The sequence below is a fragment of the Stylophora pistillata genome, chromosome 13, assembly GCF_964205215.1.
Source record: "Stylophora pistillata chromosome 13, jaStyPist1.2, whole genome shotgun sequence".
In the NCBI taxonomy this organism is placed as follows: Eukaryota; Metazoa; Cnidaria; class Anthozoa; order Scleractinia; family Pocilloporidae; genus Stylophora; species Stylophora pistillata.
The window spans coordinates 5,025,274-5,052,293 of NC_142531.1; the positions used below are offsets into that span (position 1 = coordinate 5,025,274).

General features: G+C 38.5%; 2 protein-coding genes across 3 annotated transcripts; one reads left to right on the top strand and one right to left on the bottom strand.

Moving 5' to 3' along the window:
* Nucleotides 1-40: 40 nt before the first annotated feature.
* LOC111336775 (uncharacterized) lies at nucleotides 41-12,251 on the top strand. The gene is made up of 9 exons (XM_022942931.2): nucleotides 41-358; nucleotides 2,066-2,092; nucleotides 2,694-2,738; nucleotides 3,326-3,453; nucleotides 7,342-7,459; nucleotides 8,006-8,176; nucleotides 8,762-8,863; nucleotides 10,086-10,137; nucleotides 10,817-12,251. The coding sequence occupies exons 1-9, from the start codon at nucleotides 158-160 to the stop codon at nucleotides 11,137-11,139; spliced, it is 1,167 nt and encodes a 388-aa protein (XP_022798666.2). The 5' UTR covers nucleotides 41-157; the 3' UTR covers nucleotides 11,140-12,251.
* Nucleotides 12,043-26,976, bottom strand: LOC111336776 (uncharacterized). Of its 2 annotated transcripts, none has more exons than XM_022942932.2 (12): nucleotides 26,734-26,976; nucleotides 20,693-20,798; nucleotides 19,911-19,994; nucleotides 18,826-18,908; nucleotides 18,355-18,377; nucleotides 18,039-18,090; nucleotides 17,140-17,231; nucleotides 16,460-16,542; nucleotides 14,921-15,050; nucleotides 14,441-14,522; nucleotides 13,554-13,663; nucleotides 12,043-13,011 (listed from the first exon to the last, which is right to left on the bottom strand). In XM_022942932.2, exons 1-12 carry the CDS (start codon nucleotides 26,795-26,797, stop codon nucleotides 12,934-12,936), a joined length of 987 nt encoding a protein of 328 aa, XP_022798667.1. In that variant the 5' UTR covers nucleotides 26,798-26,976; the 3' UTR covers nucleotides 12,043-12,933. The 2 variants fall into 2 exon arrangements, with proteins under 2 accessions (XP_022798667.1, XP_088599518.1); XM_088743392.1 differs by having other exon boundaries at nucleotides 26,662-26,976.
* Nucleotides 26,977-27,020: the final 44 nt, after the last annotated feature.

Genomic DNA, 27,020 nt, shown 5'->3' on the forward strand with positions numbered 1-27,020 from the left:
ACTCGTCACGCATGTACAGCGTTACTTTAGCTTTCGTCCCCAGATTTCCCCTACAGTTTACAATGTCATGGTATACTCACTGTGTGTGTGATCTTAGTGAGGGAAGGCGCAATCAACTTCGGAGCAATAATTGTAAACGTCAAGTTCAGGCTCTAAGATGCCTCCGATTTTAGCAACAAACCCAAGAGGGAGAAAAACTTGCAAAGACTATTTCTTTGATGCGCTTCAAGTTGTCCATTTTGTAATAGCAATGGGATTTTTGTGGGCAGGAATTGTTGAATTCATACGGAATCCACCTTACTTCGATGCCTATGGCGATGCAGCTACGTTGAATGATTTGCCTAAAGGACTGTTTGAGGTAAAAAGGCTTTGAGATTCTCTTGATTTCTCTTGGATAGATTTAATTTCTTCTCACCAGGAAACTGCGCATTTGGCCATGGAGATTGTACTCGAAGCATATTTGGGATTGATCACGATCATTCTTTTGGGTTTGATCTGACCCGACAAATTATGATAAATACATAGTTTAAAACACTTCTTAACAATTCTCATTTCAGGCGTTATTTGATCGCTTTGTGATAATGTAAGTTTTGTCGAACATGAAAACATTGGACATCAAAGGACAAATTTTGTCAGGACAACTTTTTGTCTCCTCTGTTGCATCCGCAGTAAAATGAAACTTTCAAAGCTGTCAAAGTTATCAAATTCGATCAACAGCCAAAAGTAACACCGATACTATAATTGCACCCTTTGTTGCCACAAGGTGGGACATTCCAGCGCCGAATAACCTGCTGGATTTAAACTCCAGTTACCAGGATTCATCACTGAACTCAGTTCAATTACCACACTTCTGTTAGCGTTTACGACAAATGATCGACAAGTTTGTCACGGTTTTGTTTATTTAGTAGATTTGGCCAAGGTTTTACCCGAGAAAAATTTTGTTAGAGGTGCGTTTGAAAATTTGTCCTCTTCGACCAAAATTTGTTAAAGTGCCCATAATGTCAAAAAAAGTTTTTCGCTCATCTAATTCTACATTTCACCAAATGAACTTCGGTGAAAATTTTTTACGATTTGGATAAAACGCGTTTTTTTGTACGAATTTTCACAAAGTTCAAATTCTTTTTCTTGCAGTCGACCCCTTCCGCTGATCACAAGAATAACGTGCTCAAAATGACCACGTGACTGATGTCTGTGACGTAGGTTCAGGAATCTCAGTTGACCTTAAAGTGCATATAAATACCCTGGTCGAGTGCAGGTTGTTTATGATATTGTGAGTTTATGATATTGTGAGCTTACGATATTGTGACCACTCTGAAGCAAATTCCCACTTGTTTTCAACTCAGATAAGTCACAACCAAATATCACGTGTTCCTGAACCTACGTCATGACTCACTTTAAAGCAAGGAAGACTGGTGCGCAGGGTGGACCAAAATGGCAGCAAATTTGAATGTCTTTAAAAAATTTTAAAAAATTGCGTTTTAACCAAATTGAAAATTTTTTTTGCAGAAGTTCATTTGGTGAAATGTAGAATTAGATGAGCGAAAAAGATTTTTTGACATTATGGGCACTTTAAGTTGCGACAAACCATCCGCACTTGTAAAGTGTTGGTGATGACAGTAAATTTTTCGAATCTAATCTAATCTACAAGATTCGCCGACAGGCAGAGACACCGCAACAGCCTCTGCCAATTACTGCGGGCCCAGTAAACCCACCCATCCCACCCAGGGGAGGACATCCATCACAGTAATCTCGTGTGTGGGAAATTAACGTCTCCTATCCCAACCCTGCAGGAGATGGGACCTCCATTTATTCGTCCCTATCCGAGAAGACTTGAATATCTAATCATTTCTTGATGTTATAGAAAAGTAGCAAATTCTTCTCAATTATTTTAAGACCTTGAGTGTTGGTCCAGCAGGGGCTCAAACCCTCGACATCCCGCACAACAGTCCAGTACAATATCCATTGGGCTAACCAGGCTAACATTTTTTTCGCTAGTGTGGATAGGCCCTTAATCCCTCTTATTGTTTTGATGAATATTAATAAAGGTTTTCAAATTAATTTTTAGACTGATCCAAGGAATATCAATAGAGAGGTATGTGCAAAATGCAGTTAATTTGAATATATTTGAAATAGTAAATTGGCCACCGTTATGATTATAAAAACTGACGTTTTGAGCATCAGCCCTTCGTCGGAGTGAAGGGCTACCTTCATATCGTTAGCCCCTATTCGCTCAGACGAAGGGCTAACGCTTGAAACGTCAGTTTTTATAATCATAACGATGGCCAATTTACCATTTCAAGTTTGTTGATATATTCAAATTATTTCGTTACCCCCACCGACGCAGCCCCAAACAGTTTCTTTAGAAACTATCAGCCTTTATGCAAAATGCAGAGATTGCCTGATGCAAATAATGTAAAATATAGAAATGCATTGAAATTTAGATCCTGCATAACCAGGTTTGAAACTCTTTGGTGGCCAATATACATAATCAACTCAGTTGATGAAACCAAAATTACCTTCATATGTTGTGACCTGATTGACCCCATCAATAATGATCAATATGCAATTTCTCCTTGAACTATCAACACATTATCAAGGAAAGATATAGTGAGAATCTAAGAAATTATTAATTGAAGCCTATTGGAAGGGCACTTCAGCACTTATATCAGCTCTTGTTTTTTTCTTTGTCATAGCAATCTCTTCGTCTTATGGATCTGCCAATCCTTTTTATGCTATTGGTAAGTTGAAAGATCACAGGATTAATTTTGAAATATATGTCAAAAAGCAAAAAAAAATGTTTTCAAGGTTGAATGAGAATGTTATTGCATCTTTAGGGTAGACATCTATATTTATACAGGATAGCCCCTTCAGTATAGTAAACACTGGTATCAACGGGGGTCCTGTTACCCACCCATCCCACCCCAGGGGAGGACATCCATCACACAGTAATCTCGTGCATGGGAAATTAACGTCTCCTGCCCCTAACCCTGCAGGAGATGGGACTTCCATTTTCTCGTCCCTATCCAAGAAGACTAGAATATCTAACCATTTCTTGATGTTATAGAAAGGTAGCATATTCTTCTCGATTATTTTAAGACCCTGAGTGTTGGTCCGGCCAGGGCTCGAACCCTCAACCTCCCGCACAATAGTCCAGTGCTCTATCCATTGAGCTAACCGTGAGGTGGTTTACACTACACTTTACAGTGTAGACAAGCTAGCTCCTAAATTTTCAACAAATAATTTGTACTTTGTAGTGTCTTTCTTCTTTTGTCTTAAAATGATACTGTTATCATGTTTACTTGTTTGTTTATTTTTTTGTTTATAGTCCTATTTTGCTGTGTGCTGGTGGTTAAAGTTCAAAGGCTTGTCGTGGATTTTAACAGCTTGTATCACCCTTGTATTGCTTTGTTTCTTCTTTGTTAATTTCTGGGCCTCAGAACTGTTTGACTGGAGGTAGGTAATCATCAGTAGAAATGATTCATTAATCCCTTACAACTTAACATAAACATTCATATTCTCCCTTCTCTTCTCTATTCATTTCCTTTGGTCTTCTTAGGTTGGCAATCATTTCTTCTATTCTTATGATCTTAGAGAATGACTTATTTGGGAGGATAACTGTTGGAGAAATTAAATGGTGGTCACTCTTGGGGTTTAAAATGGTCAACACTTTCAGCTCCAAGAGTGATTAATTAGTGGTTTCTCCTTACAAAATCCATACACTGGCGAGCAGACAGGTAATGAGAAGAGCGAAAAATATCAACTGGGGTATATCATTTGATTTGTCATTATATTCTAATTATACCAAACTTCATAGCACTATTGGCAGCTGTAAGGAGAGTTAATATTGAAATCTTGGTGCCTAAACGTATGATCCTTAATGCCCGGTCTTTGGTTAAAGCTGATGCAGCCCCTGCTCTGTATGCTGAACTGAGCACTAATAATATCGACATTTGTTTTGTCTCTGAGTCATGGATGCATAAGAAAATTCTGTCACACTCAATTTGTCCCGATGGTTCATAAAGATCGCGCAGGAGACAGAGCTGGAGGTGGGGTCGCAGTTATTTGCAGGAATGACTGGAAAATTAAACCACTCAATGTCAACGAGGTTTTCAATTCAGAAACTGTTTGGTGTGAGATCACTACTCATAACTCTGAATATTATGTAGCTTGTGTTTACCACCCACCTGACCCTATCTATGATGCTAACGATCTCCTGGAATCTCTATCTGACTCCTGTGATCAGATCTTGTTAGATGATCCAAATGCAAAGATTGTAATCACTGGAGATATAAACAAGCTAAGGATAAAGGATTTTATGCAACAGCACAACCTGCATCAGATGGTCAGGGTTCCAACTAGAGGTGAAAATACTCTTGATGTTTTCTTGACTAATGCTCCACTAATTTGGAAGGCAGGCAAAACACATAAGGGACTTGTGAGGTCTGATCATCTCGTCGTCACTGTATCGCCCTTAATTCCAACAAAGCCTCACAGAAAATATGTCAGTTTTCGTGACACAAGAGACCATCATAAAATCAATATGGAATCAAAACTAAAGGCCTTTGACTGGAGGTCAGTTGTTTTGACTGATCCAGAAAAAAGTGTCCAGCTGCTAAACTCGAGGTTGTATGAAGTGTTCCACGAGTTTCCCATTAATTCGTGTCAAGGTGTCATCAAGAGACCCTCCCTACATGGTTAAACATGTTTGTAATATCAGAAATCGTACTGCACACCAAGGTAGCCATGTGGAAAATTTGATTCTCCAGGAGAAAATTAACACTCTCATCTGTATGAACCAGGTAAATGCAGTTAACAATGAGTGAGAGAAGCATAGCAGAGGCTCCAGAGGTTGGTGGGAAACTGCTAACAGAATTACCGGGAGAAAATCACAGGGAACATTTGTTAGCTCAGTATTATCCCCAGATGTCATCAATGCATAATTATTTTCAGTCCATTAATGCTGATTGCACCTATGAAGCTCCTGAGCCTCTTGAAATACCTGTTGGAACTCGCATTCCAATTGTAGATGAAAATGCTGTTAGAAAACTGTTAATACATCAAAGAGAACTGCATCTGGACGGGATGAGTTTCCATTTTGGTTTTGGCGTGACTTTTCCATCATCTTGTGCCTGTGGTTATGGCAATTTTCAACAGTTCATTAATTCATCAAGTTGTTCCAACACTGTGGAAACTGGCAAATGTATCACCTATTCCTAAAGAATCCCCTCTAACGGAGTGCAATCAGCTGCAACCAATCTCATTAACTAACCTCATAATGAGGATTTTTGAATGGCTTGTTTGCAAACAAGAACTGTCTCCTGTGCTTAAGAATGAGGTCGGCTCAGATCAGTTTGCTTATATGAAAGGCCGCAGTACATCTATGGCTCTAATCAAGTGTCAACATCATTGGCTGAATTGGCTGGATGGGGATGTAGATTTTGTTCGGGTCTTGTCATTTGACGTTAGTAAAGCTTTTAATTCTGTTTCCTATCGAGTCCTGTGTGACAAACTAAAGTCTTATGACATTAACTCATATATCATCAACTGGGTAATTAGCTTCCTGTGTGACCGTCAACAAAGAGTCGTGGTGGATGGTGTTGTAACAAAGTTCCTCAATATCAACAGAGGTGTCCCACAAGGGACTGTTCTTGGTCCCATTCTATTTTCCATTATGGTGAATGACATTAAGCCTGTTAGTCCAAGTTCACTACTGATTAAATATGCTGATGACATCACAGTTAGTGTACCTATTAAGTCAAGCCCAGGACAGAGTGACACATCACATAAAGAAGTTTGTAGTATCAAATGCTGGGCAGATGACAACAAGATGATGTTAAATTTCAAAAGACATTTGAAATGGTAGTAAAGGGGAAGACCAGGAAAACTCCTCCAGGTGATATTGACGGGATAGTTAGGAAGAAGGAGCTCAAATTACTAGGAGTAACATTTCATGAAGACCCATGTAATTGGGATACTCAATTTGAGCATATGCTTGGCAAGGCCAATTCTAGACTTTACATCGTGAGGGTCTATAAGTACTTTGGCTACTCCTTCTTTGAGTTGACTGTGCTATTTGATAGCCTCATGATGTCATTATTTTTATATGCATTAGAAGTATGGGCCTGTGCCCACCAGGGTAAATACATTGCACAGATTGAGAAGTTTTGTAGGCGTGCTTTGTGATATAGATATACCTCCAAGTACACCCCACTGACCAGCTACATTGTTTCAAGAGATAGGCAGTTATGGAACAACATCATAACCTATGCAGCTCATCCTCTTTATGACCTTCTTCCTCCACAAAGATCACATTTTTTAAGAAGTAGGGGCCATACATACATGCATAGGTACATATAAGGTTAATTGACCACTCCCCATAGGGGCTTTTCAGGGCCAGCACCCACCCATCCCACCCAGGGGAGGACATCCACCACACAGTAATCTCGTGCATGGGAAATTAACGTCTCCTACCCCTAACCCTGCAGGAGACGGGGCCTACTGTCCTTATCCGAGAAGACTAGAATATCTATCCATTTATTGATTCTAGAAGGGTAGCAAATTCTCCTCACTCATTTTAAGACCATGAGTATTGGTCTGGCCGGGGCTCGAACCCTCAACCTCCCGCACAACACAATCCGGCGCTCTAGCCAATTGAGCTAACCGGGAGGTGGTCTCACATGCGGCCATGATTTTATCTTGCCACGTGTGAGAACCGAGAGGTTCAAGCGATGCTTTATTAATAGATGCCTATTTAATTTTGTCTGAGTCTATTTTAACTGTATAGTAGTATAGGTCAGTTTCAGTCATGTGACGTTATTTTTATGCACCGCCATGTTTGTGCATCTCGCAGAACGTAAACAATTCGAAGTAAGATTGTTGTATGCTTGATTTTTGGCTGCGGAACAAAAAGTGGAAGAGATGAATAGTAACATAGAACATTATTCTTATTGTAAACTTACACGTTTGTCTGTGGCGATGTTTTTTAATAATGAATGAATGAATAAAGATCTTTCAAAAAGTATCAATGAACAATTCACTTTGAATTTGTGTTAATATTTGTTATGGTTATTACAATTTTTTTGTAAAGATTGGACAAGATGTGTTACTACAGCACAGTCTTCATATGGTTTTCATGTGTGCTATAATTGTGTAAAAATGTCATGTACATGTGAATATTACCATTCAAAAGGTATATGAGAGGAATTCTAAATGGATGTGAAAATGTGCTGGTTTTATCTTACCATATTTTGTTTCTGAAGTGGCCTAAAAGTGAAAAACTTGAACTCATGTTTTTCATATGGTATACAATATAATTAGATGAATCCGTTTTGTTTTCTCCAGATATTACTCACCAAGAATGAGGGGTCTTGAAACCCAAGTCTTCACAATCTCGTTGGCTATTACAACAACTTATGTTGTGTTGTTCTACTCAAGAAAGAAGATGCCTTTCAAATTTAAGGTGATTGGTTGTTTGGGAAAGTTTATGAACTGATTATAAATTAAGGTCACTGGGTTTCTATCTGCTTGCACAGCAGATATCTCTCAAAGAGGCACAATTGTGAATAGTGAAAATTATGGGTGTCACCTTTGATTTTAATGGCATTGGAAGGCTAGAGAGAGAAAGAAATTTGTACCAAGGGGGGTGGGTGACAGTCAAAATAAAGAGAGAGGTGGGGGTGGTGGAGTGAGTGTTGGGGACAACAAGAAGGATAGGGAAGGAAAAAGTAATGCTAATGTCCACAGAAATTTCTCTTCTGCTTCCCTGTTCTACTGTTATTTGTTTTCTCACATTCTTCTGTACAACATTCTCTTGGCTTGAAGGAAATAGAAATTAATGATAATATTATTGCTAGTTAGCCTTGAATTTCTCTTAAACTTTAAGTTGAGGTTGTAAGGTTTACTTTATTGACCAATCAATTGTAGCAAGGTGAGACTAGATGACACCTACATTTTGACAGTTTACTTAAATCATTATTTTGATTTTACGAACAATTTTGTTTTACAGGCCACCCTTCCCATCCAACCATTTGGAAAGATCCATGTGTTCTGTAATTTTGCAGCAATATTTGTAATTATTTACCTCTGCTTAATAATGTGGTTCTCCAAACTCTACGTTTCGTGGTCCTGCTTTAAAGACTACAGAGAAGTGTTGCAGTTATGTCAGAGCACTACTATGGTAAGTATAACACAAATCTTAACAGAAAGGAAGCAAGGTTTCAAAGGAACTCTGATACTGTGATGTTGGTAGGGGTTACTACAAGGTAAATTGGTTTCATCAACCAAGTTGACAAATGAATGTAGGTTGGCTGCCATAAAAGATGGTGAGTAAGAGTACAGAGAAGTTGTTCAGCTATGTCATAGCCCTACCATGGCGAGTATAACACAGATCTTAGCAGAAAGGGGGTAATTTTCTAAAGAAACACTGATACTGTGTCATCGGTGGGGGGTTACAACTAGATAAAATGGTTTCTTTAACCAAGTTGATGATGTAGATTGGCCACCATTGGTTACTTGTAATGGTCCAGTATCCCAATCAGGGGAATAAGCTGTATCTGGTATCCTTAAATACTCCATGCGTTGAAAAAAAGGATAAGCTCTGCCTAGAAAGGCCATCCAAGAACGTAAACTTAACATTTTACTTCAGCTACAACCCAACACAATTGCAAGGCACATCTCTGTTCAGAGGACATTCCGTGTTGTCTTTATTTTCCTCCTTTATCAAATACTCCCCTTTCAAGTCACAATATACTTTGACATGTAGGTACAGTGCTTTCCATGTAATAGCTGTGATCCAGATGAATTAAAAAGCTGTGTTAGAGAACGACACATGATGTTTCATTGTCAAGATGATCTAAAAGATCAGGTAAGATCTAAAGAAAGATCTTAAATAGTAAACTACTAGTCACGGTATATTTTACAACCTGCTGTTGAGCTTCATTGGGACAATGAGGAATACCTCAAGACAACTGTTGCCTCTATCTCCCTTTCCTTTGGGTACACATGAAACTAAAGCAAAGATTGTAATCTATATTTTGATCAAGACAGGCATTTTACTGTATGTCTTATTAGTTAACTTACCCAGTGCTTCAGATGCAAGTAGTGCTGGCACTTGTGAAGAACAGTGCCCCATATGGCAGGCCCCCTGTGGGACATAATGCAACAGTTATCTGTTTCTCTTTAGCCCTACTTTATGAAGCATGTTTTACCCCACAGTTGAGCTCGGTCAGTGAGGCTACGAGGTGGCTTTTGACTGACCAAGACTTTAGAGCAGCCACCTCTTGACAATAGACACTAGACATCAAATGAAAATTAAATGTGGGGATCTCTGTGAGATGAAGCCAGCACTGTTGTTATTTCTGAGAAAAATCATTCCTTTGCCTCTCAAAGAAGACATAACCTCATCTTTGCATGGCTCTATAATGATGTGAAGCACCCATCCCTTACCCCTTTACACCCTAACATCAGTATGCATATTCTCCTTACTGTTCTCTATACATTTTATGATGTGCTGACAAGGAGAATTTGTTTAACAATCAAGAGCTTCTTCAGTAGTTGATCATTTCCTTTATTCTTATGACCTTGTTGTTTGATTCAGGGGTGATATTGTAAGGAGAAATTAGATGCTAGTCACTCTAAGAGGTTAAAGGGTTAATTCTTAGTTCTTATTAACCGAGCGAGAGGTCTGTATGGGAGAATCTTGACCGAGGTCGCCAGTACAGACCTCACTGCGTTCCGTCTGTACCAGCGACTGTACCATACAGACCGACCTAGCTCGGTTAATAAGATGTTTATTATATGGCTGTGTCTTATATGCCAATTTTTTATATTCTTTGTACCTTTTTTTTTCTAGACCGGTCTAGATGCCGGTCTAGATGGGAAAATCTAGACTGCTTTCAATATTGATTTCAGCCAATTAAATTCATGAATTTGGTAGTTTCCAGTCCTTGTGAGATACAGCCATATAATAACCTCTCATAATAACCCCTTCTAAACTACATTAAAATATTTGATTTTGGAAAGGATTGCTCAAAGGGCACCTTAGAGTAACTAGACTGGGTTTTTTTTTAACTTTTCTGATTTTTCAGGGAGCCTTTTGCATCTTCAACTACAACCTCAGTGTCTTTGTCTTTCTCACAGGTATTTTAATTTAGAAATTCTTCATCTTCCTTTAAAATACACAACAAGGTTCCTACAAATCTTTGAATTCATGTTGAGGTATTTGTGATATTTGGATATACGGCAATAAAAACCTTTGATGTTTTTTTATTTCAATACTTTAATCCACACACTATCCACATGGCAGCCAACGAGTACCACAACAACAACTTTCGCTAGGCATCACGGGATGCCTACAAACACAAACTTTTCACACTTCCAGCACAATACACTACAGTATTGATATTTTTCAAATTAATTTTTAAGACCAAGAAATTGTATGAACAATTACTACTGAAAAAATTGGAAGAAGTCTACCCAAGCTGTAGCAAGTACTGTTTCTCATGGCTTGGTTTCTGTTTTTTTTTTGTAATTTTTAATTAATAAATAGAATGCTTCTTCAGTGGAATAAACCTCACAAACTCAACAGTCTTCCTCAGAGGCCCTTGCTGAAGTCTATTCGGTTAACAATGAGTTTTTCAAATATTGAGTTGACTTGTGATGAAGTGAATGTTTTTTTACAAGGTAGCTGAATTAAACTAGAATACCTGACCAAAATGTTTTGTTATAGTTGGTGAATTTCCAGTTATTGAGGCTATTGGGACAATGTTTGTGTTATCTCCAATTTTTTTTTTTTTTTTGCTTCTTTTTTTCTTTCCAGTTTTTGCCTATGTTGGTGGCTTGGTGGTGTTTCTCAGCAAAGTCTTTACCATCTTACTCCATTACACATTTCGAGCATTTTTTCTTTTCATGAAATGGTGTCAGATAAAATTTAGAGTCAGGGAAGGGCACAGAACAAGCATGGATCTTCCCACCATTCAGGATAACATAACGAATGTGTCTATACAAGAACCATTCCAATATGTTGAAAGGAACACTCATAATGATGCTGAAGTTACAGACAATAGTTGTCATTTAAATGCAAGTATTGATACGTGTCACATAGAGGAAGGTGACCCATTTGTTGATTCCCTTGTGGAATAGTTTTCACAACTGTGAAAGGAGAGGAAGTTTAAAGAGAAAGCAGATAATTATTGATATAATTATTATAATTTCGATCAGTTTTGTTTTGTAATGAACTAATTTCTTTACCCCTTCAAATCTCTGGTGGTTATACAAGAATCCACTGTTTTATTATCTATAAGGTTACTACATAGTCTGTGTTTTGTTAGAGAGCTTAACAATGTCAAATTAATTTCGAATAAAGTTTCTTATCTGAAGGTTGCTACATAATTATCAAAAGTTATCTGCCATTTCCAACACAAACTTCCAGCTCTGAGTTTGCTGCATACTTTTTGTAAGAAACACCAGTCAGAAAACCGTGAACACTTTGGTTTTATTCTGAAAAGTCAACTGTGAACTGACCAATTACAAGAAAGTTCAAGACAAAAGAACACCTGATGCCTGATTGGTAATTTCCTTGAAATACAGTGACATTCCATAAATTAAGTTAACAGTTGTCTGAGTCCATGTGGCAATAAAAGTATATTTGTCCATGCTATTTCTAATAGATACAAAAGAGAGGCTTTGAAAAATGGTGCATTCTCCATCACAGAAAGATTGATTATTTCATTTCCTAAAAAAATGTAAATATCACAGATTTTTCAAATTGAAATGTTGACTATTTCATTCAAATACTGATGTCACTCAAGTGCTGGCACCTGGCATCAGTCTGCATATTCTCTATACCATTCTCTAGACATTTCCTAAGATGCAGCTAAGGAGAATTTTTTTGACAATCAAGAGCTTTTTTAGTTGGTGATCATTTCCTTCATTCTCCTGACCTTAATGTTTGATTCAGTGGAGTCATTGTATGGAGAAATCAGATATTAATCACACTAAGGGGTCAAACGGTTCATTCATTTCAGAGATGACCACTTGTAAATGTACAATTAAGTTCGACTTTTATTTGTAGTTTTACAACAAAGTAGTGAATTATAAATTAATGTTTGACTACATACTGGCATAATTATATTAATGATAGTACATTTACAATAATTGTATAGTTTATAATCATATTACACCTGTATAAAGAAAATCCTATGGACAGACAGTCAGAATTCAGAAAATAAAAGTGTCAACAGGGTGGAAAGCAATGACTGGCCAATACCAGTCCAAGGGTATGAGGACAAAACAACAAGCAAAGAACATATGCACAGCCAGAAAAGTGGGTTTAACCCTCCCATGATCTGGCTGTTAATTCTCTTATATTATTTTGTGACAATACCAATATTAAAATTTAAAATAAAACTAAAAAATTTAATTCAAACTTTACTTAATAACATATTTAAAAGAATATATATTTTTTAATAACTAAAATTTACAAAACTACTATTGCTACTTCTGATACAAACATTTGAAAACAAACTATTTTTTTCCCTTAAAATACACTTTGGCATTAAAAGTAACAAAATGTAAGTAACTAAATCATGCTAAACCAGAACTAATTAGTTTTAAAGACCCCTATTTTTCTAAAAAATAATCTTAAACTTGCTTGCACAAGTTCAATCTTTTAGGTTCACTTATCAGTGCCCAAGACATACAAAGTAAACATAACACTCAGAGTCATTGCTGCATCCAGAAATGTACATTCTGACTGTCTTGACGAGAGTTAATAGGCTTTCATTACTAGTAAGTTGCATTCATTACTTAGAAAAAGATGATTTGTGCATTATCACTTAAAATCCTCTCTAAATTGTTAAGAACAACTCAACAATGCTTTCTTAGCAAATGGTTAACTGACAGAGGCACATGTCTCTGATAAATGTCCAAACACTTTTAACTTTGCTCTGAAGAGTGGGAGTGCTCAGAAAACAAAGAATTAACTTCAGCACCTAACATGCTGTACTTGGCTTCCTGTTAAAAAAGAACAAACCAAATTAATAACTACCAATATAAATATCTTTGAATCATATTTTAACACCATCATTACCTAAATTATTCCTCTATCATACCTTTATTAATGGTTAAGCAATAAATTGTTAAAATTAAAGTTAGTATGAACAAAACAAAAGTAATGTTTCTTCCATCAATATTTTCTGTGGCAGATCCACAGAGGGTGGAGGGGGTGTGTGTGTGTGGGAAAACAGGTATACTTTAAACATTTAATAAAGTAGGAAAAGTAACTTCAGTGTATATGTCTTTTTGAAAATGCAGACAAGCCCATATAAACATGCCACACCTACCCACCTTGACATCAACCAATAAATGTAACTGCCAAAATTTGGCCCTTTTTACCATCAAGAACTGGACACATTAAAAGACAAAATATTTGCAGCAAGCACCAAGGAAAAGGTATATGCTTGTGCTCCAAGTCAAGACCAAGAACTATGCAAACAACTCCAACTCCAAGAAAAAAAGAAATTAAGTTAAAGTAATTCTGTTGTCGCTATTCTTACCTGATCCAGTCTGAGATACTCTTTCCGCAGCACAAAAAAGAAAATTATAAGAGCAGGAATCAGGAGGAACAACGCAAAATCGTACGAAGTAAAATGCATCCATGGTTTACCTGAAAAGAAATATTCGATATCACTCACATTAAAGCCTACAGTAGTCACTTTCACTGTAAACTCTTTTTTATTGCTGCTTGCCTCCCCCCTCACCTTCTCAGTCCTTTTCTCTGAAGTTAAGCCCCCCTAAACCCTCTCCCCACTTCATCATATCAAAAAAAAAAGCTGACAGCTCAGCTTCTTGATCCACTTTAAGTAAGCCTCTCTGATCTGCTTTACCAACACTACCCCTCTCTGACAATCCCCTTGCTAACAATCCCCCTGTTTAATAATTTCCCCTCTTACAAAATCCTTTCTAAAGATACCTCTAGCTAAAAACTCCCATCTCTGTCAATTCCCCTTTCTAAATATCCTCCAATCAAACAATACCCCTTACTGAAAAATTCACTTGCAAAATGGTCTCCCTTTCTGAGGATCCCTGCCCTCTGGTGATTCTCTATTGTCTATTCCCCTCTTTGACATTTTTCCTCTCTAAAGATCCCCCTCAATTCCTACCTAAAAATCCCTGTCTCAAAATCTCCCTCTCAAACAAACCCCTTCTCTTTAACCCCCCCCTCCCCTCCAACGATGTTCTGATCTGGCAATTAACTCTGAAAATCCTGCTCTCTGATTCTCCCCCCCCCCTCCCCACTACAAAGTTCCCACACCCCCACCCCCTCAGCATCACTTAGGGTCTTGAGTATCCAACAATCCCCACTGAGTATATCTTGAGCAAGGAATTGGCCTGTAACAGTTGATACTTCTTAGAAAAGACCTCTCTGTTAATATGTACTCACAATTTGTATCAATGCAAGATGACCAAACAATAGATGGAATATCTGCTGGTAGAGTGAAGAGTACACCACTTGCAAGACAAATCTAGAAGATAAGAGAATTACATTAATCATAACCAAATGTTTTAAGCATTAAAAACAAAATGAGTTTCTTCTTTTCATAACGTTTGGTGCATTGTGATAATTTCACATAACTTCTCTGCGCTTCTCAACTAATATTATTTTTGTAAATAGTGTAAGAAAGATGGGAAATTCTAAGCTCAGTCATGAAATAGAGAAAGACACTGCCAATCCTAGCAGTACGCAGGACGTATGTCAAACAAGAATTTCGTAATGGGCCTTGCTCACCATAGAGTCTCTGTGGCTTAGTGGTAGAGCATAGAAGCGCGGAATCCGAAGGTCTGAGGTTCGATTCGTCATGGGGACTCAGAATTTCTTCTTTGTCCCACACTCGTGACAGACGAACAACAAATTTAATCTCACCTTGGTAAAAAATGTTGGGCCTTCTTCATCTTGACATAAAATAATTAAAATGACCAAAATTATTGCCAAAAAAGCCTGAGTCCAAAACAAGGCCATGTAGGTCCAAAAAAATGGTTCAAATTGCTCTTTCCTATTAAAATAAAAATTAGAATTATTCATTATTTACCATTATAGTAATTATAGATACCATATTTTCTAGAGTAAGACCCCAGAAGCCTGTTTAAAAAACTTAGATTTGTAATAAAAATTGATAGAAACAGGATTTCCTTGTATCCATAATATTTAAGAAACTGAGGGAGGAAGGGGGGCACTTATTCAAGAGGGGTGCTAATTGTTTGGACAGAATGCTTAATAAATAAATAAATAATTATAATCATAAATAATAAATAATTTAGCAGTGGACTTCCACTGGGTGGCTCTTCTGGTCCACTGTTCCAGATCGAATTGGAATTTGGAATGTTGGTTTTTGAAGAGGGAGGAGAACCGGAGGATGCGGAGAAAAACCCTCAGAGCAAGGATGGGAACCAACAACAAACTCAACCCACATGTGACACCGGGTCCGGAAATCGAACCCAGGCCACAGTGGTGGGAGGCGAGCGCTCTCACCACTGCACCATCCCCGTTCCCCCTTATGAGAGTGCTTATTCAACAAAACACATTGATACAGCACTATGCAAAATAAAATCAAACTGGATAAACACTTATTTACGATAATTCAGTTGACTGAATAAGAAAGAGAATGGAACTGCATTTGTCAGTGGAGACTTTACCAATTAAAGTGCACCTACACCCAAAAAATTTTTTTCGCTTAACGAAGTAAGCTTATTTTTTTGAGTATTTCTGCGCAAAAATTTTTTTATTTGCTCAAATCTTCAATTTTCTATGCCCAGTCAAAATACGGAAAATCGGCCGCCATCTTGCCCCACGACCGAGTTTAAAGAGGAATGGCTCTAGTGGGTAATGTGACGTCAAATCGAGAACACGAAAGTCTGCTTTTCACACATTTTCACTTGTTTGGGAAGGTTGTAGTCGATAATTGTCCGAAAATATGCCGACTAAGTGTGTTGTAGAAGGATGTAGCAACGTGCGAAATTTGCAAGAGGGTATCGCGCTCCATACAATCTTCATACAACACACCTAGTCGGCATATTTCGGACGATATCGACGACAATCTTCCCAAACAAGTGAAAATGTGTGAGATGCAGACTTTCGTGTTCTCGATTTGACGTCACATTACCCGCTAGAGCCATTCTTCTTTAAACTCGGTCGTGGGGCAAGATGGCGGCCGATTTTCCATATTTTGACTGGGCATAGAAAATTGAAGATTTGAGCAAATAAAAAAATTTTTGCGCAGAAATACTCAAAAAAATAAGCTTACTTCGTTAAGCGAAAAAAATTTTTTGGGTGTAGGTGCACTTTAAGCCAAATGGACACTTGGCTTTAATTTTGTCATTTTAGGAAAGACAAATAATTTTCAGTAATGGGATAAGAAACTGAATAACAAATTTAAGCAAGCATTTCTAATTAAAGAATACTTACACTTGGGCTTCTACTAATATCAGAAACAGTATTACCAGCAAAAATTGTACCACAAACAAAGAGATCACTCTGCCCCTTGAAAACTACAGGTTGGTAACAATAAAAACAAATCAGATGGTGTTAATCAAAAATTCATTGGTATGGTATTTCAAATATAAAATAATGCAATTTTCACAACCTTCCTTGTTAAGCATATTCCCAAATAAAGATTCTTTCATTTGATCTTGTTAGCTCTGGCATAATATATATACTGGGTACATTCTTTTCAAGATTTTTCAAGTCAAATGCCAAATAATGACATACTAGGAACCATTATTCAAAAATCGTAGCTTACTGAAACCAACCATTCTGTCAGTTGAGATTCAAAGATGATCTTAATAGAAATTGATAATTTTCCCACAGTTATGACATCATATGGACATCAAACTATACATCTGTTAACTTCAACCTCAGCAAAACTAATTTTAAAAGAATAGACTAATATTTGACCATCCAGAAAATGTGTAGATTAATATAATTATGCCTGAGAGAAAATATGTATTTAATACTTCATCTTTGTACAAGAAACCAAGCACGAATGGTATGGCACACAGCAGAGAGAATCATCAATTATTTGAACATTTGGTGTAAATCTATCAATTACAACAACCATAAAACTTGAAGTTAAACTTCAAATTTACCATGACGGTAATTCCAGTATGTGATCCAGTTTCAGAGGTAGTTGTACTGCGCTCTCCCGAATTCAAACTCCTTACTTCTTGTATAAGAAATCCTTGGAGAGAGAAATCAACCCACAATGACTGTTAGTACCAATAACAGTAATAGTTGGCGCACAAGTTACAGCAATCTGCTGTTAGTAGTAATCTGCTGTAATCTGCAAGTTATGGCAATCTGCGGTCTTTCCTTACACTTGGGTAGCACGGAAAGCCGCAAAACTCTTGAACAAAGGCTCATCTTTCAAACCGGCAGTCTAAATCCCACGGGTATCAACGAACGCTTTTCATTCCACTAATTTATTCGTGTTTTTCTCGTTGCCATGTTCCCACCAATCACGTAGCTCCATTTTCTGCCTTTAAAAGCACACACAACCCACAATTCCTCTATTCGCTCCGACAAAGGGCTAACATTCGAAATGTCAGCTTTTATAACTGTAACGGTGGCCAATTTCCCATTTCAACTTTGTTGATATATTCACACAAGTTACAGGATTGGCTTAGGAATCAAATAGGAAATAGTTAACATGCTAGCTGAGCTTGTGAAAGAGGCAAGAAGGAGGTGCTCATATACTAAAGGAGTTTCTCACAAACTGACTAGCAGGCTGGGTTTCAAGTTGGGATAATATTATATGCCACTTGATTATGCTCTCTCTTTTGTTGCCACATGGCATGTTGTTCTTTTGACATTAAGCTATAAAAAGCCAACTTCTGCAGGTTTTTTTTTTCTCAGTAACAGCTTGCAATTCTCCAATATGATCTCTTAGTTTGTAAATGTTGCCTTGGGTTTTCCATAAAGTGCTGATGCATATGAGAAATCATTGTAGATACTTACTGTCTTTATATTCATTAATTAATAGTTATACCTGATGATCTGAACTTCAACTGGTGATTCAGTGCACATAATAAACAAAAAACCTAGAAAAAAAAATGAAATCATTGAGTCAGACTCTAAAATAAAGATGTGATAAATTTTATTTAATAAAACATCAGGTCTTTAAACTGACAACTGACTAAAGGCTTGACTCGACTGTTAATTCTTATGTGGAAAATCTATTGAACTTTTTATTACAGTTTGAAAGATGATCATTCGTCACAATTTTGGATGCCTCTTTACTAACAATATCTTTACGCAATTACCATAACTTATCTGTAAAGAACTACTTCTCACTTTGACCTTACCTCAATCGACTTTAACACTCCATCTAAGAGATTAAAACATACAAAAAAATGATGAGTGGGGGAAATGACACCACTGAGACAGTTGCACTGTAATTGTGATAAACAAAATTGGCTGGTTATTTACACAAGTTGTAACCTACATGTAAACACAAGTTTTACACAATCAGATGGCCTCACGCTTTTTCTATAAGAGGGTTAGTTTAATTTAATAAATGGCCCTTCCACTGTTAGTATTGGGCCCTGTTGACACTGTTCACAACACTAAATGTTTAGATAAAAGGTTCAGCTTAATTGAGGATTGTTTAGGATGCAGTTTGTTTAACAACAGCTAAACTTTGTTTGAATAATCAGACCATTGAGCCTAGCACTGTTTTTTAACTATGCAAAGTGTACCTCATTGGACAAAAAGAAATAAGTTACCAGTAAGATTTACACAACAGTGGGAAAAATATTGATTATTATCACTGATACCTGTTATGAAGTAAACATCCAGTCTCACATCTTGATGGAAGGGAGATTTAGTTGCACCATAGATGCCTGCCCCAACAGTTGATCTAGACAGAGTAATGGTTCATTTTCAAAAATTATATTATACAATTATAGTATAATTGCTGTCAGTGGTGATTAAAGAGATGTGGGTACTCTGATTGGTAGAGGATTGTATCATATCTTGCTATAATCCCCTCCCACTGGATGATTATAGCAGGAAATCGAAATTTTAAAATGGCTGTCTTGCATTTGTCAGTGTTACCATGGAAGTGATGAACATGATAAAGAAAATTCAATTCCATTTCAAAATAGCACAAAAAGATGCCAATAGATTTGGAATAGCACTTTTCAAAAGAAATATGTGATGTTTTTGCTGATTGAATCAAATAAGCCTTAACAAATTCTAATGGAAACTCAATGCGAGTAATCAAAACCATTGAAACAGAATGGTTTCAACATCAAAAACTAATATTTACGACAGAATTCAAAAGCAACTTGTAAGTAATTATACTTAAACAATTATTTGCTTTACACACTGTGAATATTATTGAATAATCACCTTCACTTCATTTCTGGGATTATTAGGCAATATTCACTGAGCCTTTAGCAAATAATTATTGTTAATTAGACTTACCCACAAAAAATATAATTGGTCAAGAGCATTCAATCAATCTACAATAACATGCGAAGTTGACATGATAAATGCAATATTTACAGGGGATATTGTATTTATCCCCATGATGTCAAGTTTAAACTCGGGCCAGTTCTGAGCCCCATGTCAAAATTTTGTAAATTCAGAAAGATGTGTCTTCTTTTGCAGATTGTTTAAAAAATGTATGATATCATTTAATTTTTGTATTATATCCCACACAACCTCATCCAGTGCCTGCTTAATAATTAAGAATGTAGACTATTAGTTGTACATAGCAAAATGAAAAAATCCTCAAAAGATTGGCAAAGATATGATGTCTTGTGATCAACAGGCATTGCAAATTCCCTGGAATCTAAACCCTAATGTTGATGTAACTAACTTTAGGCTACTATACAGGACTAACTCCTCAACTTACCTTACAAACATGACAATGAAATATGCAATCCAAGCATTGTTGGAGATGACACTACTTCGAACAGTAATGTTCAGGACAGTAACACTGGAACACAACAATTATACAAAACAGTTCACTTAAACAAAATTACTTAATTATTCCTTAACATTAACATTTCTGAAGGTAAGTCATTTTATTTTTGTTAAAATATACTTCACTGGAACACAACAATTATACAAAACAGTTCACTTAAACAAAATTTCTTAATTATTCCTTAACATTAACATTTCTGAAGGTAAGTCATTTTATTTTTGTTAAAATATACTTCACTGGAACACAACAATTATACAAAACAGTTCACTTAAACAAAATTACTTAATTATTCCTTAACATTAACATCTCTGAAGGTAAGTCATTTTATTTTTGTTAAAATATACTTCACTGGAACACAACAATTATACAAAACAGTTTACTCAAACAAAATTACTTAATTATTCCTTAACATTAACATTTCTGAAGGTAAGTCATTTTATTTTTGTTAAAATATACTTTACTGGAACACAACAATTATACAAAACGGTTCACTTAAACAAAATTACATAATTATTCCTTAACATTAACATTTCTGAAGGTAAGTCATTTAATTTTTGTTAAAATATACTTCAAAATAATTGACCAACAGGTCCAATGCACTTGTGATTGGCAGGGCAATGAATTTCACTCATAAAATTTAATATGTTTATTTTAAAATTTTCATTTCAAATTATTTCTCAAATGAGTGTAACTTTCAACCATCTACTAACCTGTTGTATTTTAGGAAAGTAACAGCACTTAACAAGACAGAGAGAACTGCAGTCACAGTGTAAATGAAGAAAGTCACTGGATGATGTAGTCCCTGTATTCGTGTCCCTAAAGAAATATAATGAGAAGACTTGACTTGACTTTAAACCCTCAAACTCCCATAATATAAAATGTCAGTTCTCCTGACATTTTAACTTAAAATCATACATTTTGACTTAAAATCATACTGTTATATGTAAGAAGGATTATTGACTAACTATGTAGAGCAACGATTAACCACCCCCCGGTTAGCTCAATTGGTTAGAGTGCCGGATTGTGTTGTGCGGGAGGTAGAGGGTTCGAGCCCTGGCCGGACCAATATTCATGGTCTTAAAATCACTGAGGAGAATTTGCTAGCTTTCTATAATATGGATAGGGATGAATAAACCGTAGGCCCCATCTCCTGCAGGGTTAGGGGTAGGAGACGTTAATTTCCCATGCACGAGATTACTGTGTGATAGATGTCCTCCCCTGGGGTGGGATGGGTGGGTGTTCATAGGGCCCCATTTAAACTAGCTATCTGCTAAACTGGGTTACCCTGTATAAATATTCGTAAATACATACATACATATATGATTAATTGTGGAGGTGGAGAGAGGGTAAAGGGGGGAGGAGAAGACAAGGGAAAGAAGGAATAAAGGAGACAAGAGACAATAGGATAGCAAGTAGGAGTAAATGCCAAAAAGTAAATATTCATTTTTTAATCATTTATCTGCATTGCTCATAACTAAAGGATCTCAAGGCTGTTGTCAAATGAGGTGGAAGCAATAGTTTAGCTGTCGCTGTCGGAGCGAAGGGCTAACACTCGAATTGTCAGCTTTTATAACCGTAACGGTGGCCAATTTACCATTTCAACTTTGTTGATATATTCAAATTACTCCTAATGAAATGTTAGAAAACAAAACCCCAGTGGCAAAATAGATTGCAATCAGTATATTGTAAGTTATCTCCATTTGTTTTCTCTAAACAAAGAAGACATCTCTCCCAGTTCACAGGAGTGAACCATTTGAAAGTTTTCCACTCCTGTGTACACTTAACATAGTCTGTATACTGAGGCATATGAGATTTGACTCTGAGATCTACCAGGAGTTTAGTTTAGTTTAGTTTAATTAATTCGCCACAGGAATGGCAGGAGAAAGGAACAGAACTTTCATTCCAATTGACACCTAACCCCTTTTTTACCCACCCATCCCACCCTGGCGAGGACATCCATCACACAGTATTCTTGTGTGTGGAAAATTGGTATGTACTTCATGGCTGAATGCCATATAGATGACAGATAGTTCTATGCCGTATATACATCTTATTAACCAAGCGCGAGGGCCGTACTGGGAGAATATTGGCCCGAGGTCTTGACAGTATGGACCTCGCTGCGCTCAGTCCATACAAAAAAGACCAAGGGCCGATATTCTTCCAGTACGGTCCCGAGGAAGCTTGGTTAATAGGAGATTTATTATACAACTGAAGTTCAAAGGGACACAAGTGCGGTATCATTCGGGACCGTGCCTGGTCCAATACTGAGAGAATATTGACCGGCAATAGAGCATTTTGATTGGTTGATTTTAGCTATTGGCCCTCTAACTGCCCGAGTCGTGTAATAAAGACAACATATCCATCGTTTACCATCCCTATCCATCCTTTACCATCCCTATCCATCCTTTACCATCCCTATCCATCCTTTACCATCCCTATCTATCCTTTACCATCCCTCTCCATCCTTTACCATCCCTCTCCATCCTTTACCATCGCTATCCATCCTTTACCATCCCTATCCATCCTTTACCATCCCTAGCCATCCTTTACCATCCCTAGCCATCCTTTACCATCCCTATCCATCCTTTACCATCCCTATCCATCCTTTACCATCCCTATCCATCCTTTACCATCCCTAGCCATCCTTTACCATCCCTATCCATCCTTTACCATCCCTGGCCATCCTTTACCATCCCTATCCATCCTTTACCATCCCTATCCATCCTTTACCATCCCTAGCCATCCTTTACCATCCCTATCCATCCTTTACCATCCCTATCCATCCTTTACCATCCCTAGCCATCCTTTACCATCCCTATCCATCCTTTACCATCCCTCTCCATCCTTTACCATCCCTCTCCATCCTTTACCATCCCTATCCATCCTTTACCATCCCTAGCCATCCTTTACCATCCCTATCCATCCTTTACTATCCATATCTATCCTTTACCATCCCTCTCCATCATTTACCATCCCTAGCCATCCTTTACCATCCCTATCCCTCCTTTACCATCCCTATCCATCCTTTACCATCCCTATCCATCCTTTACCATCCCTCTCCATCATTTACCATCCCTATCCATCCTTTACCGTCCCTATCCATCCTTTACCGTCCCTCTCCATCCTTTACCGTCCCTCTCCATCCTTTACCGTCCCTCTCCATCCTTTACCGTCCCTATCCATCTTTTACTGTCCCTATCCATCCTTTACCATCCCTAGCCATCCTTTACCATCCCTATCCATCCTTTACCATCCCTAGCCATCCTTTACCATCCCTATCCATCCTTTACCATCCCTCTCCATCCTTTACCATCCCTATCCATCCTTTACCATCCCTATTCATCCTTTACCATCCCTAGCCATCCTTTACCATCCCTATCCATCCTTTACTATCCATATCTATCCTTTACCATCCCTCTCCATCATTTACCATCCCTAGCCATCCTTTACCATCCCTATCCATCCTTTACCATCCCTCTCCATCATTTACCATCCCTAGCCATCCTTTACCATCCCTATCCATCCTTTACCATCCCTCTCCATCATTTACCATCCCTAGCCATCCTTTACCATCCCTAGCCATCCTTTGCCATACCCAGCCGTCCTTCACCATCTCTATCCATCCCTAGCCATCCTTTATCATGCATAGCCATACCCAGCCATCATTTACCATCCCTAGCCATCCATTACCATCCCTAGCCCTCCCTAGCCATCCATAGCCATCCCTAGCCGTCCTTTACTTTGGCTAAGTTCCGAGCTTTTTATCTGAATTCAAAACTTTTGAACTCGAAATAGTTAATTTTTTACAGCGTTGCGCGAGTTGCCCCGTGTAACAGCACCTTTAACATTGATTATTTAACTTGTATTGGGTCATTAATACAGTCTAAATACGAACAACGCTAGCATTTCAAAAGGAATGGCACTAGCAGATATGATACAAATCAGAATATCCTGCCAATGTGAAAGGAGTGTATGATAAAAAATAAATAAAAAAGTTGACTTTACGTTTTACCTATTTCAGAAAAGGTATGAATTTTATTTGTTGTGTTGAATATATTTCACTCGTTCCCTAACCATTAGTCCAGACACTGTACCCTTAATTCCCTATCGCTCTGTTTTCTCTTTTGACAGGGAAGGATACAGCGTCTGGGCTATAGGTACATACGTGTAGGATGGCTGGAGATTGCAAAGGATGGCTGGGTATGGCTATGGATGGCTAGGAATAGCTAACGATGGTAAAGAATTGTTATGGATAGATAAGGATGGTAAAGGAAGGCTAGGGGTGGTAAAGGATGCATGGGGATGGCTAGGGATAGCTAAAGATGGTAAAGGATGGCTAGGGATGGCTATGAATGGTACAGGATGGCTGGGGATGGCTAGGGATGGTGAAAGATGGCTAGGGATAGCTAAGGATGGTAAAGGATGGATGGGGATGGCTGGGAATGGTTAGTGATGGCTAGGGATGGTAAAGGACAGCTAGGGATGGCTAGGGATGGTAAAAGATGGCTAGGGATAGCTAAGGATGGTAAAGGATGGATGGGGATGGATGGGAATGGTTAGTAATGGGTAGGGATGGTAAAGGACAGCTAGGGATGGTAAAGGATAGATAGGGATGGTAAAGGATGGCTAGGGATGGCTATAGATGATAAAGGATGGCTGGGTATGGCTAGGGATGGTAAAGGATGGCTAGGGATGGTAAAGGATGGCTAGGGATGGTAAAGGACAGCTGGGTATGGTAAAGGATGGCTAGGGATGGCTAGGGATGGTAAAGGATGGCTATAAATGGTAAAGGATGGCCGGGGAGGGCTAGGGATGGTAAAGGATGGTTATGGATGGCTATGGAGGGCTGGGGAGGGCTAGGGATGAATGGGGATGGCCACGGATGGCTAGGGATGGCCAGGAATGGCTAAGGATGGTAAACGATGGCTAGGGAGGGCTACGGATGGTAAAGGATGGCTATAAAGGGTAAAGGATGGCTGGGGAGGGCTAAGGATGGTAAAGGATGGCCATGGCTGGCTTTGGAGGGCTGGGGAGGGCTAGGGATGGATGGGGATGGCTACGGATGGCTAAGGATGGCTAGGGGTAGCTATGGATGGCTAACGATGATAAACGATGGCTACGGATAGCTAAGAATGGTAAAGGATGGTTAGGGATGGTAAAGGAAGGCTGGGGATATAAAAGATGGCTAGGGATGTCAAAGGATGGCTATGGACGGTAAAGGATGGCTAGGGATAACTAAGGATAGTAAAGGATGGCTAGGGAGGGCTAGGGATGGTAAAGGATGGCTAGGGATGGCTAGGGATAGCTATGGTTGGCTAAGGATGGTAAACGATGGCTAGGGATAGCTAAGGATGGTAAAGGATGGCTAGGGATAGCTAAGGATAGCTAGGGAAGGCTAGGGATGGTAAAGGATGGCTATGGATGGCTAGGGATAGCTATGGATGGCTAAGGATGGTAAACGATGGCTAGGGATAGCTAAGGATGTTAAAGGATGGCTAGGGATGGTAAAGGATGGCTGGGTATGTCAAAGATGGCTAGGGATGCCAAAGGATGGCTAGGGATAGCTAAGGATGGCTAGGGAAGGCTAGGGATGGTAAAGGATGGCTATGGATGGCTAGGGATAGCTATGGATGGCTAAGGATGGTAAACGATGGCTAGGGATAGCTAAGGATGCTAAAGGACTGCTAGGGATGGTAAAGGATGGCTGGGTATGTCAAAGATGGCTAGGGATGGTAAAGGATGGCTAGGGATAGCTAAGGATGGCTAGGGAGGGTTAGGGATGGTAAAGGATGGCTATGGATGGCTAGGGATAGCTATGGATGGCTAAGGATGGTAAACGATGGCTAGGGGTAGCTAAGGATGGTAAAGGATGGCTAGGGATGGTAAAGGATGGCTGGGGATGTCAAAGATGGCTAGGGATGGTAAAGGATGGCTAGGGATGTCAAAGGTTGGCTATGGATGGTAAAGGATGGCTAGGGATAGCTAAGGATGGTAAATGATGGCTAGGGATAGCTAAGGATGGTAAAGGATGGCTAGGGAGGGCTAGGGATGGTAATGGATGGCTATGGACGGCTAGGGATAGCTATGGATGGCTAAGGATGGTAAACGATGGCTAGGGATAGCTAAGGATGGTAAAGGATGGCTAGGGATGGTAAAGGATGGCTGGGGATGTCAAAGATGGTTAGGGATGGTAAAGGATGGCTAGGGATGTCAAAGGATGGCTATGGATGGTAAAAGATGGCTAGGGATGGTATAGGATGGCTAGCACTATATGTCGTCTACATGGAACTAGCACTATATGTCATCTATATGGCATTCAGCAATGAAGTACATACCAGGAAATTAACGTCTCCTACCCCAACCCTGCAGGAGACGGGACCTCCATTTATCGTCCCCATCCGAGAAGACAAGAAAGTCTAACCATTTGCAGATATTATTACAAAGGCAGCTCTTTCTTCTAAGTTAATTAAAGACCCTGAGTGTTGATTTGAACTCACGACCTCCCCGACCGGCTGGATTTGAACTCATGACCTCCCGCACAACAGTCCGGTGCTCTACCAATTGAGCTAACCGGGAGGCGGTAAATAACCAATGGAAATTTGAAACTCAGTTAGCACCTTATTGAGGACTGGTCCTTTTGACCGAAAACATGCTCATCAGTAATATCAAAGATACTCACTATTCAGGTAGAGTTTTAGCTTATAAGAGAATGGCGAAGTTACTCTTTCGTTGCCTTCGTTTATTTGCTTACCATTGCAGTTTCCATTTAGTTCATGAAGATTCGACAAATTGGACCAGCTTATGTTACAGAACATGCTTCTGCAATCTCGTCTTTGGGTATCTGCGGAAGTTAGACTCCCAGACCTTGCAGTAAGCTATATCATTGACTGGCATCCACCATTTGCTTTAGAAAACAGTAACGTTCTGTGTCCCCGTTTGAGTTCAGGCACTACCGAAAGTGAACGCAGATGGAAATGTAGCAGACCTTATGACTTATTTGACAAATTTGTCGGTAGTAAAAACATCCGCTGTCCAGTT

What these genes read in the sequence shown, in the direction of transcription:
- LOC111336775 (XM_022942931.2), top strand. Translation starts at nt 158, where the DNA reads ATGCCTCCGATTTTAGCAACAAACCCAAGAGGGAGAAAAACTTGCAAA. An exon ending in CAATCCTTTTTATGCTATTG is followed by an intron (nt 2,739 to 3,325) that starts GTAAGTTGAAAG and finishes TTTTGTTTATAG; the next exon opens with TCCTATTTTGCTGTGTGCTG. An exon ending in TCAGAACTGTTTGACTGGAG is followed by an intron (nt 3,454 to 7,341) that starts GTAGGTAATCAT and finishes TGTTTTCTCCAG; the next exon opens with ATATTACTCACCAAGAATGA.
- LOC111336776 (XM_088743392.1), bottom strand. Translation starts at nt 26,797, where the DNA reads ATGTTCTGTAACATAAGCTGGTCCAATTTGTCGAATCTTCATGAACTA. An exon ending in GCTAAAACTCTACCTGAATA is followed by an intron (nt 20,799 to 26,661) that starts GTGAGTATCTTT and finishes ATATTTCTTTAG; the next exon opens with GGACACGAATACAGGGACTA. An exon ending in GCCCAACATTTTTTACCAAG is followed by an intron (nt 14,523 to 14,920) that starts GTGAGATTAAAT and finishes CTTATCTTCTAG; the next exon opens with ATTTGTCTTGCAAGTGGTGT.